Consider the following 20,490-nt stretch of genomic DNA (forward strand, 5'->3'; position numbering starts at 1 on the left):
TCATGAATAAATGTGTCAATGAACATGTCAGTACCTCAGAATGACAAGTCATTGTCTCATTGTGTACAGATAAGACAGTCAAATTGTTTCGTCATGTCACCAATATAGCAGAGTACTCTGTTATAAACCACAGCTGAAGTTTTGATGACAACAGTTGTGAATTGTAATTGTAGGAGACCAACAGGAAGAGACTGGACAAGATTCAAACAAAGCTCAAAGTAAAAAAACAGTAGCACTGAGAACATAAAATTTCCTTAAGGAAAACAATATATGCAGTGCTGAAGGAATTACAGTTCAGTTTTTTTTAAACCTGCTGACATTCTTGGCTTTTGGGCCACAAATTCTCATAAACATCACAACAAATATCTTCTCTGGTGATGCAGCGTGGAAATAATCTTTTAGTGTTTTATCCTCCCGCTCCACTTCATCTTCTCTCTGGATGTCAAACCCGTCCAGATCTTGGCTATTTCAGAAAACATAATTCTGTGGAGTGGTTTAAATATTTGTATTAATTTATTTTTTCATGTAACTCTTACAGAGTGACTATAATGTGCTGCATATCATTTTGAGATATAAGCACTTTTTTTTGCAAAACTTTATCTTTAATGTAATTTCTTACCCTACCTGAGCACTGCCATAGCTTTTTATTAAAGCATTGCAAAAATAAAATTTAAATGACGCATAATTCAGACATAAAAAAGCAAACTGGAATTGTAGCAACAGAACATGGTGCAGCCCAGTAACGGCACAGTAAGTCTAATTTATTGGAACAATACAAAAGTTTCAGATTTTAACAGCTTGCAGAGACGAGCTTTAGAATATTTCCCCCGTTTTGCTGCACAAAGTGTCATAAATGTGCAGAAGTTGGGATAAATGTGATAATGATGATCTCATAATCTTTTGAAAATTAGAATCCAGAATTAAAAGTAAAGTAACTTTGTAAACAAGATAATTTTTTAATGAAAAGAGACACCTTACCTTACCTTACCTTAGCAACATATGAGGCTTTCAGGATCCTCCATCTTTAGGTTGCCATTTTTCTCAGTGGTTGTGGGTCTTTAAATCTGTCAGATCTGTTTGCCTTCAGTATGCAGGAACTTTATAATGTTGACCAATAAACAAGGAACTAAATTTGGCGTTTTATTAGCCCACAGTTGTTATTCAGATTATAATGTCTCAATTTTGGACTAGGAAACAGTAGAATTATTCTTATGGTATTTAATAAATATTGTAAAAATGTCCTGTAGTCAGATCAATTTTGATATTTTATCTTGTTGTAAACTGCTTATAAACTTTCATCCTTACCACAGACACTGTTTGATGCATACATATTAAGTACAGGACAAATTTTTCCCACTCATTCGATAGCATTACATGATTACATTACAGAAGAAAAACTGTTCAGAGGTGATGCTTGTAGCTACTACACTGAAATTTGGCATTAAAGGTTCCAACACCAATGGAAGAAGTTAATACTGTGCAGCAATGACTTACAATTGTTTCAAGTAATACACAAAGTAGTTTCCAAGCAGTTCATCAAACTTGTTAATGTAAACTTTGCAAGTGGCTATTCCTGCACTACGTTTCTTTTTCATTCTATGCCTTTTGTTGCAGTATTTCCTATATTTTAATTAATAAATGAGGTTATTAAATCCCCATAATTAATCTTCCAGATACTCGTGTAGCTTTAACTGCTTCCATTGTGCCAGAGTGTTGGTAAAATTGTAAATAAAATTAGATTTGAGGTTAGATGTCCTTTTTGTTTGTTTGCTTGAGAAAACCGACTCGTACATTTGGTCCTTGAAGACTATTTGAAATTGATACGGTATGAAAAATGTATTCAAAAAATGTTGCGGGAAACAAGCAACTAAAAAGCTGAACTGTAAAAATTACAAGCTCAGCTGTAGCTTATAGCTGGAAGACTGCTGCATGACCATGACTGTTTTTATGCTCAATTTTACTGTTGGAATTTAGTTTTTCAGACAGTGAAACATTCAAAAAACATGGATTCTGATTTATACTGCCTTGCAAAAGTATTTCTCCTGGCAGTTCTTTCATAAAAGCCACACTAGTAAAGTCTATGATTAATGTTTACCCCTGGACTCTTTTTACTTATTTAGTCTTTGAAAGAGAAATTGGTTGCAGTGGATTTTCTTTAAAAAATGACTTCCACTTTACAAATATGCACTATTTTGTGTTGGTCTGTCACAAAATCCCACTAAGATACATGTATATGTACAGCAAATAATACAACACATTTGAATGAATTATGTTAGCACTTTTGTAACTTATTAGAGGCTATGATTTACATTTGTACATTTAAGCAAAATGTACATAAACATTTTGCTTAACTATACAGATGCAACAATGAGCTGTTTTATTAAAGTTATTTGGAACATAAAATGGTGAAAGCCCAACAGGACGCGCCATCTGCTTCAGGAATATAATGGCATTATCCACAACAGCTGGCAGTCGCTGTTTTGAGTCACTAAATAATCTCTCTGCAACAGAGTCAAATATGTAAAATATTAGCCCATACCTAAACATGGTCACATTCATCTTTAGCTTCTGAACAGATGTTTATGTGACACAATTTATTAATTTCAAAAAATTAAATCTTTTTTAGTCAATCTTTTTTATTAAGTACATGATAGAAACTGAACAGGTGAGGTTTAATAAGTTTTTACGTAACTGAAGACTGAAGAAAACATTAAATACATTGTGGATAATGTACAACATCTTTCCCACTGACACGACTAATTCTACTGCTCTATTACACATCTATACATACATGTCTTTTCTACAAAGATCCAAACAACAACAATTTTCTCATAATACCACTGTGTTATTTGGCTCAATCTTTGACATATAGTAAACCAACTTAAGACTGATTTGCTGCTTGAAGCTGAATTATTTTGGGATTTGTTTGTGAATCTTGCTAAGGTCTTAAAGATAATATAAAAATGTTCTGCCTTGCAAAGTTCATATGAACTTAATTCCCGCCTGTAACACTGCCTAGCTGGTGGAAAGATTTACTTGTGCTTGCTCAGGACACCCCGGAGGAAGTCCTCAAAACGTGGGACAGCATATTGGTGGACAACGGCTTCCTTTGCACCATTTTCTTCATCAGCGATTGGCTCATCGGCAGAGGCGGCGGGTTCAGCGCGGCGCAATCTGCAGTTGTAGTCGTACTCGGGGTCGCAGTCAGGATCTGGAAGAATAATGCCGTCCTTTCCAAGCTTTGGGGCCTCGATGCCACCAGGTGGAGAAAACTTTGCACAACTGGGATCGTAAGGATGGCAGAAGGGTTCATCAGGAGCTTCAGAACCAGACTTGACTGGGCTGCAGTCCTTGTCATAGTGCATATAGCAGTCGTAGCCTTCCTTGGTCTTGCCGCGGACGCCAAGCTGGTAGCGGACCTGGTTGATTTTTTGGTTTGTGTGTGTGTTTCAAAACAAATGCAAAGCAGATTTATGACTAAAAAAAGAAATTTAAGCATTATTCAACACCCATTTCATTTTACTATATATTTTAATAAGTCATATGTTAGCATGACTGTAGAGGACTAGTCAAAAAGAAGCAATTCAAACCTAAGAAGAGGACTTTGGGTTCAGACCTGGTGCTCGGGGAGCTGTGGAGGGGGCCTGCGCAGGGCGGCAGCAGCTGCCAGTATGCAGTACGGGTTGGTTCGCGGGTCACAAGTCAGAGGAGCCGCAGGAAGTGCATGTTTGGGGGCGTACTCCAGGACGGGTTTGGTGAGGCTAGCGAGCCTTGTAGCGCTCAGAGGGTTGCAGCCTGCGTCAAAGAGAGGGTTGCAGTGCTGCTCTGTAGGTGCCTCCCTGGCTGCAAAGGAAGCAGGAGCAGCTTTACTGCCACAAAGAGGATCCACTGATGGGTCACAGCTAGAGTACATCAGGTGATAGAAGCCACTGGGGGCCTTTTGCACCAAAGAGGGCTTGCAGTACGGGTCCTTGGGGTCGCAATTGAGGGCAGAATAGGATGGAGCCGGACCCAGCACAGGGCGGTACCCAAACGCTGCTCTCAGGTGGTACTGCAGGCATTCTACATCTTCAGGTTGGCAGATCCTAAGCAGCTCAGACTGCTGCTCATGGCTCAGGAAAGGCTCCAAGACTGGACCATAATGGTAGTAACCACTGGGGCTCTTCATGGGCAGCACAGGGGCGAGGATGGGAGCTGGTACCTTAGCTGGAGCCGGTTCAGGAGCCTTGGAGGAAAGAGGGTAGAGGCAGTAGGGGTCAAGGTAGGGGTCACATGTTCTGATGGAAGCAGCCTTGAAAGGGGCAGGCATGACCACTGCAGCTTTGGGCTTGCTGGTAAACTCTGCAATGCATTCTGGGTCATCGGACTCAGCACAGGTTCTGTATATTTCACTGAGGTGTTTGAGGTAGTGGTTGAAGGTGGGCCCCTCCTCGGACCTGTGCTTGTTTTGCAAATAGGCCAGATACAGACGATCCAAGTCCTCCACCTGAACAACAGGGGCGAAAGCAGCTGAAATTAGCATAATGATGGTTCAAACAATTTACAAGCCACTGAAATTGGATTTAAAATAATTAATACATAATCAAAAGCTTAAAATCCAAGGCCATTTTTAGCCTGTTCTGTATTTGAAGCAGGAAATGAGCCGGGCTTAAACAACATAAATGTCCTGGGCATAGAGCACTGAAAAATATCTAAATATTTAAAGAGGGTAAAGGCATATTAATACTTTTATGCAACCAAGATCAGAGCAATAAATCATTCATTGTTGTCATCTGAACTGAAGACGGAGGAACATTGAGAAAAACAATCCAATATTCTTACTGCCTGAAATTATTTATTTAATGCAGTCAATGGGGAAAAAGGCATTTTAATGCAACAGTATAATGCAATCTGATGGATTGTTTTAAGGAAAAAATGAGGAGCTTCGTAATCGTGACTGGCATAAAAATGAATAAATGATGTGAAACAAGCTCCACTCACCCCCTCCTGGTTGTGGGTGTCCATAAAGTATTTGTACCATCCCCAGAAGTCAGGCATACGTTTGAACTGGGGCACAGCCGCGACGGGGACATTCCTTCTGTTGCGAACCAGCTTTTTCAAGTTGGTCATGGCCTCTGCTTTCACATTATCAGATACTGCAGCTGCTGCAGGGAGAAACAACAGAGAAAATAAACTAATCTTAGCTAGGACAGTGCCACAGTTTGTCCTGAAAGTAACTCAAGACAATCTATGGGTACTTGCAGCCAAAACAACTTTGCATAATCTTGTTAAACTTGATAAGGATGTGTTTTATGTTTCATTCTATGATGCTATCATCAAACCATCTTTCATTAGTTGCTCATATATTTGTGTTTCCATGTAAGATACACCGAGCACAGATTGGCACTAAACACAAAATCAAGTTGAAAGAAGTGTCATTGGCCTATTATTTATGCAAAACTAATTTATGACTAGGCTCAAGAAATTATTGGTTACACCATGCTAAGGTAAGCTAAGGATGAGTTCTTGGTCAACCCATTGGTTACATTTCTAATGTATATGTTTGGTTTTTATCTGAAGATGACGTGGTATATTCTTCTACATCTGTACCTTATCTAACATACACAGTACAAAAAAGTGCAGGAATTGTTGTTTTCATCGCCAATGCTTGTCCCTGTCGACACCCTTAAAGCCTGAGTTGTTGAAATGGGAACTGAAACTTGTTTTTTGTTGTCTTTTTTTAATCAAAATCAAAAACAATTCAGTCTCATAACATGCCTGAGTAATTTTTTTAGATATGTAGATTAGTGGTTGTAAGTGCTTTGAGAATTAAATGTTTTTATATTTTTGACTCACTATTTTAAGTAATTTAATGATAAATTCTTATTGTTACTCTTGTTTATATTTAAATGTTGTGCCGTAAATTATTTTGAGCATTTTGTGTGTTGTAAATGTCACTATTTTAAGACTTTTCACTTTTATACCAATGGCTCAAAAGGTCAAATTGTTCCTATAGTGAAAATCAACTTTTTTGACAAGTTATTTCTTTTTTTAACTGAATCTACTTGCATCAAATCCTACTCTTAAAGTAATGCTGCAATGAATCTTAAGATGTATGAAAACCAAAATTTTCTTTGCAAACACAAAAAGGACACTAGAATTTAGAACCATCTCTTTCTACATTTAAAACAAGTTTCTTTTAGCTTTAAGTTAAAGAGCAAGAACAGTGGCTTTTTATATTGAGGAACATATTTCAGATTAGTTGACGTTAATCTCGAACAAAGACACTTTTGATTGTTGTTCATATTGAATAACAAAGACAAAGCTCACCAAATGAAAACCTAATTTGAATATAATTACCCATATTATGGCTTCACCTAAACTATGTAAATCAACTGTGAACTGCATGAGGTTCATGCATGCTGAGTAGTGAATTTAATGCTTTTTTTTTCTTCCGATACATTTACTAATTGAACATTTTGAAACCCTTCAGTTTTCCATGCCACGTCAGACAAACCCTCACCTTCCTCCTGCTTGTCCTGCCCCACTGGAACGGCCCCCAGAAACTCTGTAAAAACACAAACAGGAGCCACATTAGCAGCAGCAGCAGCAACGCTTGCTAACTGGAAACAGATGTTGGGCTTTCTCTCAACATCAGGGAAAATGCTGAGCTGCTAATAAGCTGGCGGGTGAAAAGCGGCAGGTGCTGGAGCGCTGGCGCCCCGATGCAGGCAGCATCCTGCAAATTAAACACTCCTCCACCCCTCCTCGCTCACTCCTCCATCCAGCCTAAAGCACGTTGTGTCGCTTAGCTTTGAACTAAAATGGTGGTGTTTATGCCCCCGCTGGAGGCCTCCTCAAACGTTACCTGTAAAACTACAAAGAGTTGGCCCTCACACAGACCAATTATTCATGCACTGTAAATGTAGCTAGTGGGGGGGAGTCTGGGTGTCTTCTGATCTGCCGGGGTTTTATGGAGACATTTATGTTGATAAGAAAAACAGCCAAGTCAGCTGATTATTACACAATGTCCAGTTGTGTATGTATATTTTTATCTCTAAAAGCAACCAAAAAACATCATCTTAACGAGATGTTTTACTTTCCAAAAGAAAAACATATCCTTGTCCAGAAATGAATTTGTTCAATTGCCTCTGAGCAGTAAAGTCAATGTAAAGCAACAAATCATGTTAAATCACACCAAAAGCAATTTATCAGTGAATTGTAGTTATTTTAAACGAGACACAGGCGCTTTTGTGTTGCTGAAGAAACAATTTCAGACTTTGACATCAATGCTCTATTGTTAGAATAAACTATTATGCTTTATAACTAGACTAAGTGCATTTTTACCTGTTATGTAAAGGACATTCAGGCTGAACCCCATTTCTGAAGGTCATCACCACCCTTAGGACTCACTTTTCCTCCATCTTCCATTATTTTAGTTAATCCTTAAAATATGTCACTGAGAAATGGGACACTTATGCCAAGTCATCAGTTTTTTTACTGGTTAAATGCACATGTTTATATTCAACATACCTAAATAAAAATCTTGAACCTTAAATGATAAATATCATGTAAACAATTATGAGCTCTCCATCATATGTCGTTTATTATGCTTCTAAAACAACATGAATATAATCCTACTTACTACTACGTAAAGTAATTAAAATGTATTTGGATTTTCTTAAAATAGCAGAGTTTGAGAAGAATGCTAATTTGTCACAATGCTACATGTTCAGTACATTAACTAAGGTCTTCTTAGTTATTATTATAGCATAGCGTTTAATTGTTGTATCATTTAATAACATTTTGGTATTTTTCAAAGTACTTTATGTTTCTATATTTTACTTTACAGTCAAATGGTTGAAAGCCATGATAAATAACAGAAATTAGAAAAAGTGACATTGTAAACTTGTCATTTACATCTCACCTGGTAATAAGACAATTGCTAACAGGAGTCCTGTGAGGATGAATGATGGTCGTGCCATTTTCTGTTTTCTGTGCTTCCTGTAGGAACAGACAGGGAACAATACTCAGAGTTGCCACAATTTAACATTAGACTGTGCTATATGTAACACATTACAATGCAACTCGACTTGGATTGATCATCTCATTTTCTTTTCTGTGAAGAGTTTCATCTGCCTGCTAGGAATGGAAATCCTTGATTACACAATGCTTTCAGAACAAAGTGAAGGGTTTTATTTAACCGGCTGATGCAGAGACAATAGAGAGGATTGAGGACATGCACTAATAGAGCTTTAGAGGGATTATGGAAAATAATCAGAATATCAAATACAGCGACTGAACTCAACAATCAAACCACCAAAAGCTTGTTATATTGTCTTCTGTTGCTGCACAGACAGCTGCTACTCTCACTAAGATGAATAGTTTTACTCTGGCTTGTGAATCTTTTTAAGTTTTGCCCTTTTTAAAATTGTGCAAGTTCCCAGCAGGCTCTCTAAGAAAACATAGAAATAACTACTTACCTGCAAAGGTGCAGTGGATTCGGCCTCCTAGGATCACCTCGAGATCCAGCGCGTCTCTTTGGAGGGAGGGGTTGCTTCTCCAAGATGTCTGAACCCTAAAGCTCTCTGCTCCCCAGTATGAGCCGGACAAGCAGGGAAACATTTTTAAGGAGCCTCCCTTGGTCATTAAAAGACAGAAAAAGGCATGTCATGAGGCTAAAACATGCTGCCAGGCCCTGCAGGATTGGCTCCTGTGCTGACAAACATCCAATCAGCAGCAATCCAGTAATTAGGAAAGGTGAGCAGCTCGACTCTTCCTGGACAAGTTGAAGCTCACAGTTTTCTTCCTTACTGGGGTGAAATTCGGGGTGATTTTAGAGTTAATTTGACATGATGTTTTGAGATAAGTTAAGAAGTTATTAAGCTGCACTTGAATGTATTTCAGGTATTCTTGACATTCTCCTGTAGATACATAAACAGCAGTAAATAAGAGAAAATACTGTTTGTACTTGAGATTCTTATTTTTGAATGTAGCTGTTTTGCAGAAATTCACAGCAAAGAATAAAAATATTTCTTAAACAACTTCAGTCTTGCATCAGATCACTGAATAAATGAGAGACAAATATTATAACACAAGAATATCCAAGTAGTTTTTGCATCATGTTTGAAAGTTTCAAACTTGGTTTAATGAGTCTGCAGCTGAATCACTCAATTGTTATCCTCTTCTGAGGATTTGAAAGCTATGTAATCCCTTCACAAAGATACAAAAAAAAAAGATTTGCACTGATAACTCCTGCTTTGAAAACTTCTTTATTCTACATGCATCTTTTATATGGAACAACATGAAGGAAAGTCGAGTCGTTAGGCGAAGTACACCTCATACGGGGAGCCAATAAAGGCAACAAACTGCTGCTACAGTAGGAGGCAGCGCCTTCAGGACCAGCATACAAACAACTCTGCTTGTTGGGTTTACAGTACAATCCTGAAGCCTGGGCTCTGCCACGTAGCCTTCACAGCCTGCAGTCTGTGTTAGAGGAACGTACCGAGTACCGTGGGAGCAGTGGAAACTGATGAAAACAAGCTTAAAAAGATCAAACCATGCAGCCAACCTCTGAGGGTGCAGCAGCTCCTCGAAACATTCAAAGACTGACATTTATTTTTAATTTGTGGCCTTTACTGATCTTCAGTTGCACTTTGTATTTAGGTTTATGTATTTAAAAGGGATTAGATTGACAAATGAAATCCAGTTGAAACCAGACATTTATTACATTTATAACATAACATTTTATGTTTAAGTTCAGTTACAATTGAAAACAATATTTTATCATTATTTGAATTCAGAAGTTTGCATACTCTTCCCTATTTGGAATTGGTTTTCTTTTGTACGTATTTCCCAAAGCTTCTTACAATAGTTTGTTGGATTTTTGTCCTATTCCCAGTGAAAGCACTGCTTTAGCTGAGTTGGTTTATACACGCTTTGTGGCGATCACCACTTCAGACTGACTTTGTTGTTGTTAAGCTAATTTGGAGAAATGCTCCGGGTCATTTTCCGTTTGTAGAACCCATTTGGGCTCGAGCTTTAACCTTCTTGCTGAAATGTCTTTGTGTTGATGCACAAAATATTTATATTTATATTTAAGGATCAGTGCAATACATATGTAAATATCTTATAATTACTGTCATTCTCATAATTTTTCATCCTCAACTTAGAACATTTTCGTCAAATTTATAATACTACATCAAAATCACTTTTATTTATTAAATTAGCTTAAAAAGCTTCATTAATTCAATCTGTGTTTGAGTTTCTGTTTGTGCTTTCTCACATTTTTTGCAATGTTTACAGACTTTTTTCTGACTTTATGAATTTATCATTTCATATCCAAGCTAACACAACGTTCAGATCACACAATTTTGCTTCATCTAAATCAAGATGAACCATCTACATATATATTTATCTTGGGCTTTTATTTGAGTAAGTACATAGCAACTTTAGAGATTAAATCAATTATATTTTGTCAGCTTTTCTACCAGGCTAACATTATGCAGAGCAAGTTGTTCTTTGTACTAAATGGGACACAAATTAGTGAAGGATACTAAGGCATTTAAAAGCTGGATGTTCAATGTCTTGTGGTTTTAATCTGAATGTTTTCAGATTAAAACCACAAGTGTGAGGGCTGCACAGTGGCGCATCTGCCAAATGCGCCACTGTGTTGCCTTGCAACAGCTCTACCAACTGGGTACTCTGGGTACTCCGGTTTCCTCCCACAGTCCAAAACATGATTGTTAGGTTAATTGGTCTGTCTAAATTGTCCCTAGGTGTGAGTGTGTGTGTGCATGGTTGTGTGTCCTGTGTGTCTCTGTGTTGCCCTGTGACAGACTGGCGACCTGTCCAGGGTGTATCCCGCCTCTCGCCTGGAACGTTAGCTGGAGATACGCACCAGCAACCCTCCCGACCCCATTAAGGGACAAGGGTGTCAAGAAAATGGATGGATGGATGGATGTTTTCTTGTTGTTTGTAGCTGAAAATAAGGTGGATAGTTGGATCTCAAGAGCTTAAGTTTCTGCAAAGGTTACCACGAAATGAAAAAAAAGAAAGATTATATATAGTATTTATCAACATGCATGCTCCTAGGACTTTCTTCTGCAGACTTTTTTTCTTTCTTCCAGAGTTGAAATGTAATATTATCAACCTCCAGTACACTAACCAATTATTTCATTGATGTACCTTTTGCCTCCAATTTACTGCATTTATTGCTCTTCCAGACAGACTCTGAATGTGACTTGCATGTCTGAACAGGAATTTTAGTGCCAGGGCACTTAATGTCCTAATTTTACAGACATTGTCTGATTTTCATTCATAATAGCATCTGTCATTTAGCTATTTTTGACTGAGTCACAGTGCTGGGTTGAATTTTCAGACAAATGAACAGCGAACATAAATTTCAATGGTGTTCATTTCTTGAAGCAAAAAACATATTTGTTTTTCAGCAGGCAACCCTCTAACAAACATATGTTCCTTTTAATGGCAGAATTATTTCTAGTTTTTATACACATTTGCACATCTACCGGTAACAGAAAAAGTTTGAACTTAAATTTAAAAATTTAAAAACTAAACGTCGTCCACCAGTTTGAGCAGTTGTTTCTAAATAATGCCGACCGTTTGGCAGTTTGTCTCTGTGGACACGTGTCTCTCAGGAACCGTCTGACTACTGGTGACTCAGCCCTGGCAATTTTCACAGCTTTAAATTAACGCGACCATCACTGAGGGAAACATACTGTTGTGTTCTTTGGCTGGAAGTCAGTATCTGCCTGTGCTTGGAAATCAGACAGCGACAGATGTTGGCCAGAAACAACCATGGAAAATGTAACTCATTGGAGATTAAGGGTAAATAAAACGCAGGTGTTTGGTAGAAGAATAATTGTGTCATAATCTGATAGTCAAACAGCTGAAGCAGAGTCTAAGAGCCTGTAAAAACTCAAGACTGGCAACTGGCAAACTGGCAACTTTTAGCCAATTTAAGCTATGTTTTTGTCTTTGCTAATAAATATTTATTCTAATTATGTGGTGTTTTCAATTGAGATTTGTCCAGACTTAGAAGAAATATCCTAAATTAAATTATTTAAATTAGCTTGGCGTTGATTTTTACCCCTTTCTCTTCTGTTTAAGGTTTTAGATATTCAAGTCAGAAGATGTTGCACTGGTTACTGTGCAAGATGTTCAGTAATTCATACTAATCCTTTTCATAGATCTGTTGGGCGTTGCTGACAGCTCAGTTTTTAGTTTTGCTGAGCCTGTACAGGCTGCTTTGAAAATCTTGTTGTTTGCAATTTTATGTTCTCCGTAAGCCTTTATTTGCTTACAAAATCATCCAGAATAGTAATAAAGGTACATACCACATAGCTGTGCATGTGACCTTCATATCTAGTATTGATATTCAGAAAGTTATCCTCACATTTAAATGCCATCTACACACAAGAAAACATGTACGTATAAAAAATTCATTTCTTCTGGACTGCAGAAACTATTTTCACTTCTCTTACGACTTTAGTAGAAATGTCTTTTTTTTTTTTCCAGGCTGATGTAATCCACAGAAACGCCGTTGTTCATGTTCTGATTCCGGGTTGAGGTCCAGAGAACTGCAAGAAAGGTGAGAACATGTTTCTGTTTGTGAGGCTCGCCCTGCACTCTGAGCTTCCTCTGTATTTAATGAGCATCGCTGCAGTTTTTCCTCACAGTCGGTGCAGCTTCAACCCAGTCTGCTAAATCGTTACCTAAGCTATGCTGATGGGATTTTTTGATGACATTGCAATAGCTGCAGATACATTTATGTTAAAGGTTTTAGTTGACGGATACTTAGCTTTAGCTTAAAAATACTTACATTATTTTCTGATATTCTCTATTTTTTCAAATATATCTAAAAAAGTAAATCAAATAATATGCAGAGCTAAAGCTTCAACACTGAAGTTTCCCTCTTTCCAGATTTCTTCTCGTTTTTCTTTTTCATAACACCTACATGTTTCCAGTCACCGCATAAATTTTAACATAAGACTGATAAAATGTTTTCAAATATTAGATTCTTTGATTTCATTCATTAGGTGAAGTTCTATAAGCCTGTAGAATCGAGAACCAAATCAAATCAGATAAACTCATTAAAACAATTAACGTAATGAATCACCATAACATACACAAAACAAAACTATTTATGATATTGGAACAATAACGATGTTGTCCCTCTGAACTTTACAGACCTGAACTTGGGTTTAAAGCTGAACACTTTAAACCCAAGTGTTCAGCTTTCATCCAGAAGTCTTAATTTACGTTTCTGAGCACTTCAAGGACAGAAAGATTTGAAATCATAAGATGATGAATGAATCAATTGAATTTTTTTAATTAAAATGGTGTCATTTTTCTCTAAATGGTGAAAGAATCAGAGAGAATCTCATTTTGCTCAGAAAGGGCTCTTCTTATTTTTCACCAGAACATGTAAGTCAAAACTGAATGCATGTGGCCATAATTCACAGATGTAGAAATCATTTAAGCCCTTGGAATGAACAGTCGTTTGTTACATGCCATCTGCAGAATTTCCAGGGGTGACGGCACATGGAGTCTTTGTGCAGAATATGTAGCTACAGTATAATTAAACCCTGAACAGGTGTTTCCAAGCACACTAAAACCTTCAATCCAGCCCCAGGAGTAGCAGCAAACACAAGCAGGATACAAGCCCATAATTTTAGCATACTGTATCCCTGGGTTGTTAGGAGTTTCACAACATCTGGAGAAGTTTGAGAGAGAAAAATCTGATACTTGTGCCACTAACAAAGAAAATTATATATTATTAGACTGTTAATCATTATATTGCTGCACATAAAGTATGTAGAAAGGGGAGGAAAGTGCAGATTTCTTTCACCGTTCTCATGTGGACTGGATGTCCACATCCAGTCCACATGAGACTGTGGAAACAACAACGGATCCATTACAACAAGCTGATAAAATGGAAAACAAAGATTTCCAAAAGTGGGAAATGATTACACTTGTGCTCGTTTTGAGGTTGCTGGGCCCTGGGGAATGCCCTTTCTGTGGGTGTGACAGTGTATGAGACTAAAAGTTAGCAGGAAAACTGCAGAAATCTGTGTCAACAGGCAGCAGAAAATGTGCAACATCCTCTGCGTTTGCAGGTGGTTGACATTTAACTCTTAGCCAGCACCAAGGAAAACTAGCCGCATTTTCTTCCAGTGAATTTAGTGCCATTAGAAATTCACTCTGTGTAAAAAAAAAAAATAAGAGGTTCTGTTCACAAGTTTAGGACTAATTATGAAAACATATTTTAAGTCTTCTTGTTTAATTTCATGTTACTTAAAACAAAAATATTTAAGGGTTAATTCTATTGTCAGCAACACATATTAAAAATAAAAATCACATTTTGTCAAACATTGGCTTTTGCATACCACGGCTTCATTTCATTGCTATGTTACAGTCTTCTCTGGAGTCATAATGTTTTTTAACCAACTCTTCTGTGAGGAGAAAGTTATACGTCTTTGCAAGACTGTGCAAGTGACTCATCAAGTCTTTACATTTTGACTGCACAGAGCCAGGAAATTTTGTGTTACTTTAAATTAAAGTAGTCTCGGTTGATGGGCTTTTATGCCTATATATCTATTTTCAGTGAATGTTTCTTTTTTGTTCTGCCATTAAATGTTGACTTCTATATCATACAAGGATTCAAAGTAAAGAAATCAGGGTGTGACCGGCAGAGTCGGGCAGTAACTGGTTACACACTTCTGTCGCACTGCATCCTACTTTTTTCTTTTTATTTTAGTGAGATTATTTAAAGTAATGCTACTTTTACTTGAATGCGACGTCTGGCTGCTCAGTGAGTTATTTCACTCACTGAAGACCAACCATGAGTTAACCAAGCAATGCAACAGATACGCTATGTTTGTTCTCAAACTCTTTTGTTCTGTTTATCTCTGAAGTCTGCTGTGCCATTTTAAAATCACTACTATAAATTTTCACCAAGTATTTTTGCACTGTTCTGTGATAGAAATGTATATTACTTACTTTAAATGTCAATTTCTGAAACTGATAGTTGTGAAAAGAAGTGGGTAGTAACTATTTACATTTACTCAGTTATAGTTCTTTGTCGGGAAAATGTACTTTTAACGGTAGTTTTACCAGATCATGGTTTTACTTTTACATTAGTAGCATTATTATGAAGTATTTCTACTCTTTCGCTTGTATTATTATTCCATTAATAAAATACATATTGCCCAACTTTATGCAAAATCATAAAGTTGGGCAATATGCGTGTCAGATATTATTGCCTTAGACCAATTATAAAGAAATGATGAACGGGAATAGTTGGTAACTCTATTCTGTATATTTGTAGGTTGTGTGTCTTCTTTGTGTATGCTCCTTTTTTTCTAACATGTTATTTAAAAAACAAAACAAAGTTGGACAAAACCAGACTAATTACAGCCTCGAAAGAGACTAAACAGAGACCTCAGTTTGTTTCTTTTTTTTTACACATGTTGTAAAACCAGAGTTGTCGTTTACTTAGTTTCTGTCTCATTTGTGGGGGTAAAAGGACATTCTAATCTCTTTATATTGACCCATCCAAACCTGAGACATTTTCCAGAAATTAATTAATGTGAAAAGACAACAAAGCAGGAAATATATAAGCTGCTATCACTATTTCCAATCTTGCCACATATGATGATTTAAGACATTAATGTTGGCCGCATCTTAGCATGAGAAAGTCGTGTTTATAAGTTTATAATGTAGATGTGCTACTTCTTATACACTGTCAATCTGAATACGGTATGCATACTGGGATTAATGGTGTGGAATTCACAGTGTCCAGGTACATAACACTTTTTATGTCATCTCGTTTAATTTAAATTTTCTTTTTTTTTTTCACATCAAAGGATCAACTGATAAGCTAATAATGAAATTGAAATACTAAAAGTATGTGTAGTTGGACAGTTGTTAGATTATTCAGACAGGACATTTTGGCAGTTTCACTTTTAATTTCAAGCATCCAGCATGCCGATTGAGGGTGTGTTTACACCAGCTCTGTTTGATCCGCTTTAATAAAACTAAACTAGAAAGTTTGTTTGGGAGGTGTGAATCGAAAAGCAAACTAAAAACGTAACTTAGCTTATGTATTTAGCGCAAGTTGGAGAAATGGATCATGGCTATTTCTCCCGAAGACTAGGGTAGAAGTTGTCAACAATGGCACAAACGTTTAGTGAATGTGATATGTGAGAGATAATGTAGCAGATTTTATTCCATATGTCCAAAAAAGTACTTTTCCATCTTGTCTTTTCACGTCCATAAAACGAAAAACAAACGCACAGATGTGTTTAACCAACTCTTCTGTAAGGAGAAGGTTGCACTTTAACAATAAAGTCTTCAATAAAGCACAACGCCTAAAATAAAACGAGTAAGGCAAAAGATTTTTCAGTTCAATGTTGATTAGTTTCTGCGGTAGGAGATGTTTGCTTTTCATATGGGGACAAGAGAAACATTTCTCTCTAGCAAGCAAAATGAACACTGACAGTTTGTCAGATGCAGCCTTCGCGTCACCAATGAAATATTTATGAACTTAATTATCTGCAGTAGAGGACAATATAACAAACAATGCACCCATTGATTAAACTTTTCATTATGCTTACCATGCTTATTGTCAGGATTGTTGCTGATACATTCAACATAAAGAACCACTTAGTTTCCAGAGGCTTAAATATATTATAAAACTCACAAGGAACGGATTGTAAGGTGGAGTTGAGCTTGGAGTTTCCTAGAAGGTAAAATACATTTAGGACAGCATAGTTGTTAGTGTAATTAGTTGCTGGTTCACATTAGGGTTTATTTTCTTTTTATAAAATTTTTTTTAATTTAATTTAAAACACTGTCAAACCACAATCACCTTTGGGACGTTGTGGAACCAGGGAATTAAATGTTTCCAGTATATATGTTTTCCAATGTCCAGATCAATGGATAATGGATTCATGGAACAACAAATATAAAGACAACAAAGCAAAAATGTTGTAATATTTCCATTTTGACATGAGTTCTTTAAGGAACCAAGCTCAATTTAATTCAGCAAGGTACAGTTGGCCAAATGAAATATCATCTAAGGTAATGCGGTTGGTTCTCCAGACAAATTTCTGTTTTGTGTTCTGGGTTTTTGAGTTCAGTGGGCTATTCTCTCGAGCACAGACACCCAGATGCTTTTTAATTTTGCATCCTTTTAAAAAAAAAATATCAGACACAAACGATTGGCGACATGTTTGGAGCACGTTTACGTGATTTTTTTTCACATAAAACTCCAACAGTAAACTATCCAGTTTACTGTTGGGTTTTTTAATTGTTTTGGCGCCAGTGCTGTGCATGTTCTTTAAAGTAGCTTATTTCCTCTACTTAGATGCATTTTATATTGCATGAGAGTAAATAAATTGCACAAGTGAAAGTGACAAATTGTTATTTTATGGTAAGAAAACTGCCACAAGTTTGTCTTTCATCCTTGTAACTTACATAAATAGCTGATGCAATTCTTATTTTGGTCAAAATAAATAACATCAACTTTACATACACAAAGATCATTTGTTTCTCTTAAATTAATCAAGAAGAGACATCAAATCTCTAAATCTGTTTCTTCCAAAAGAGTGAATTGATATTTCATCCAGTAAAACATCAGCAATTGTACCATTTTAAGTGTAAAGATGCTAATAAGCATCTTCGAGAGAGAGAAGCACAATCCAATAAAGTTATTTTCCACAGAGCTGCTGTAGCCTGGATATTTCATAACATACAGTAAATGAGGCCAAACCGCCAAAGCCATTTACGGCTGTGACTGAGGAAGAACCGAGGCGCATTATGCACCTGATTGTTCAGATTAATGAACATTTAAAATCTCTTTATGAATAATATGTGGGCCAGGGAGGATTGAGAAGTCGTGTCCATGAGACAGTAAAATGGCACACATGTACATCAGAGGGGAATAAACGCTGTCACCCCGAATGAGCCCCGCACCAAGCACATCCACGTTGCTCCCGCCGAGGGGTCTGCGTCGAATCTGTGTCACACATGGTGTGAAACCGAGGCTGTTTGAAGCGAGGCCTCGGGACAGGGATCACACTCCGGCATGAAACGGGGTTTTATAAAAGCGGGGCGGGGAAGGTTTCAAGGCCAGTAAAGAGATTTCCTGCTGAGGAAACAGAAGAGCTCTGACGCCCAGGAGCTAATCACTGAGCGCTAATGCATTCAATCTGCCCTGACTGACAATTCCCCATCCGAACATGACAGACTCCTCCTCAGTTCACTTCAATTCAGCCAACTGGAACAGACATCCTGCATTTTAACATTTCTAACAAACATAACATCCTAGAGCGTTGTTGCCGAGTGTAATGTTTTATCAGACTCTTTCGAAATATCAGTACTTGTAGATTTAAGCCTAAAAATTTAATTTTGTGCACTTGAAGCCTTTAAAAATAATCTTTTTCTAACCAAATCTCAGAAGTCTTGTTGCACAACGAGAAGCTGATGCAATCAGAACAAAGATTTTGCTTTCTGGCCGCCCACGTTCCAGCAGAGACCGGACTGAAGCTTTTCATCCAGCTGCACAGAAATACTGGATGCACACTGCAAAAATAGACTGAAGTATCAGCCATTTTAAATAATTTAAGTTTGTTGTGGCTGTTATTGACTTGAGAAAAATATAAGTTTTCATTTTACTTTTTCATTCCCATGAAACTGCTGTTATGATTAGTGTAGGATTTCCCCCCCCCCCACACACTTTTATTTGTGACACAAGGGACTCCCTGGATGTGACATTATTCTCTTCTCAGGTCATGCACACGGTAACCTCCAGTATATTGTGTTTTTGCAGCAGAATAACTTTGCTTTCTCTGCAGACACAAGATTAAAACCATAAAGAGACAGAGAACTCTTTGCTTCAACAATGTTGAAACCTTTCCTTTTAGATCTTTGAATCTTGAGTCACTCAGATATGTTATCTGTGACTTAATGATCCCTGTTAAACAGGAAATATTGGTTTACAGTGAATCACAAACATATCCTCTAAAGTCTTTGACCTTTCAAAACAGCAGCTTGCATAGATACATATGTAGATATACATAATGTAGAAGACGTTTATAATTTTGACACTAATATTGATATTGACATTTTCAGCCAAGCTGGTATCGGTGTTAAATCTATAGAAGCATAGAAAGATTTGCACTTTAGTTTCAGATTCCATCTTGAAATTTTGTTTTATTTTTGTGTTGTAGTTTCTCAACTCCACTCCAAACAAATAGTTTTGATTTGCTCTCAAATTCTAATATTTTGAGCTTAAGAAAAAGAAAAAGGCATACAAAGCACGTCAATATGTTAAACTATTTTGTACACACCTATAAACTTTGTCCAAAAAAATAACTAAAAAAAAAACAACTTACAAAAACACCTGAAAGTCAGAAGTTTGAAAAGTTAAATTAAAGGCATTCTGATGTGGCGTGATTTTGCCAAAACAATTTCCCATTTCCCTTGCTGTTCTGAGAGAGAGAAACTTTTGTTATGATATTTCCCCGCACTGGAAACGGAGGTGAGGTGCAGGCGGTTGCTGCCAGCGTCTGTCTCATGTATGCAGGAGACTTTGACATTTTTGGCCACACAGCTGGGATTGTTTTATTGGTTATACTAAGAGTTAAAAAAAAAAAGTCCACATCTGTACTCCTGTTTTCCTTCTTCCATTTATCATCCCATTTCTCAGAGGAGGAGTTGGATATCGGGTATGAAATAACTTTTTTCCCCACAGGGTCTTGGAAAAAGTCTGTGGAAATCTTTGAGCTTTCAAAGTTTGAATGAGTTGAAGAAAAACTTCAAGAATATTCATTCATTATTCACGTCAAACATATTCTGATCTTTTATGATTTGTCTTTCTGTTTTTGTTAGTTTGGCTTCTGATTTATGGTTTTTGTGAGTAAAAACCTTGAAATATAGATTTGTTTTATAAATAATATAGTCTTTGGAATAAAGCAATACCTCCAGGTGATTTTTTTTCTAGACGGCTTTCGATAACATGTTGGTAAAGACAATTTATAGTGCTATAGTGTTGATGAATATCCTCTTGTTTGTTTTGTTTTACTACAAATTATTATACTATTAAAAAAAAATGCAGCTTTGAAAGGAGAAATACATATTTGGGACGCTACTGGCACGCTATTATTTGCAAAGCAGCCAATCGAAGAGCGGCATTCATTTTCCTTGCCATTGATTGGCTGCGCGGATATAAGGAAGACCGTGGACGTTACCTTCTGCGGAAGTGCCTGGATTATTTTCCCTATGTGTATCAAGGTAATAAATTTGATGTTTGAACGATTAAAATAAGTTGCTATAAGCGTTTTTAACAGGGGTATCAAGTATTCAGCGTTTTTAACAGGGGTATCAAGTATTCACATATTTTAGCTATTTGCTATGAATCCTAACACCTGCAAATATTGTCGAATACTTTAGTATAATTAATAATGCTACTTTATTCTCCCCACTTCT

General features: G+C 36.9%; 1 protein-coding gene and 1 long non-coding RNA gene across 3 annotated transcripts in view; one reads left to right on the forward strand and one right to left on the reverse strand.

Moving 5' to 3' along the window:
- The window catches only part of LOC103479801 (uncharacterized), a 46,905-nt gene that overhangs the window by 24,772 nt on the left and 1,643 nt on the right, over positions 1-20,490 (forward strand). For both annotated transcript variants that reach the window (XR_014084285.1, XR_535992.3), the window contains one exon: positions 12,517-12,589. This is a non-coding gene — a long non-coding RNA (uncharacterized LOC103479801). The remainder of the gene's footprint in view (positions 1-12,516; positions 12,590-20,490) is intronic.
- Positions 2,457-8,557, reverse strand: and2 (actinodin2). The gene is made up of 6 exons (XM_008434461.3): positions 8,463-8,557; positions 7,907-7,983; positions 6,503-6,547; positions 4,981-5,144; positions 3,617-4,486; positions 2,457-3,419 (listed from the first exon to the last, which is right to left on the reverse strand). The coding sequence occupies exons 2-6, from the start codon at positions 7,962-7,964 to the stop codon at positions 3,033-3,035; spliced, it is 1,524 nt and encodes a 507-aa protein (XP_008432683.2). The 5' UTR covers positions 7,965-7,983; positions 8,463-8,557; the 3' UTR covers positions 2,457-3,032.

The sequence above is a fragment of the Poecilia reticulata genome, chromosome 17 (genome assembly GCF_904066995.2).
Source record: "Poecilia reticulata chromosome 17, P_reticulata-male-v2, whole genome shotgun sequence".
NCBI classification, from domain to species: Eukaryota; Metazoa; Chordata; class Actinopteri; order Cyprinodontiformes; family Poeciliidae; genus Poecilia; species Poecilia reticulata.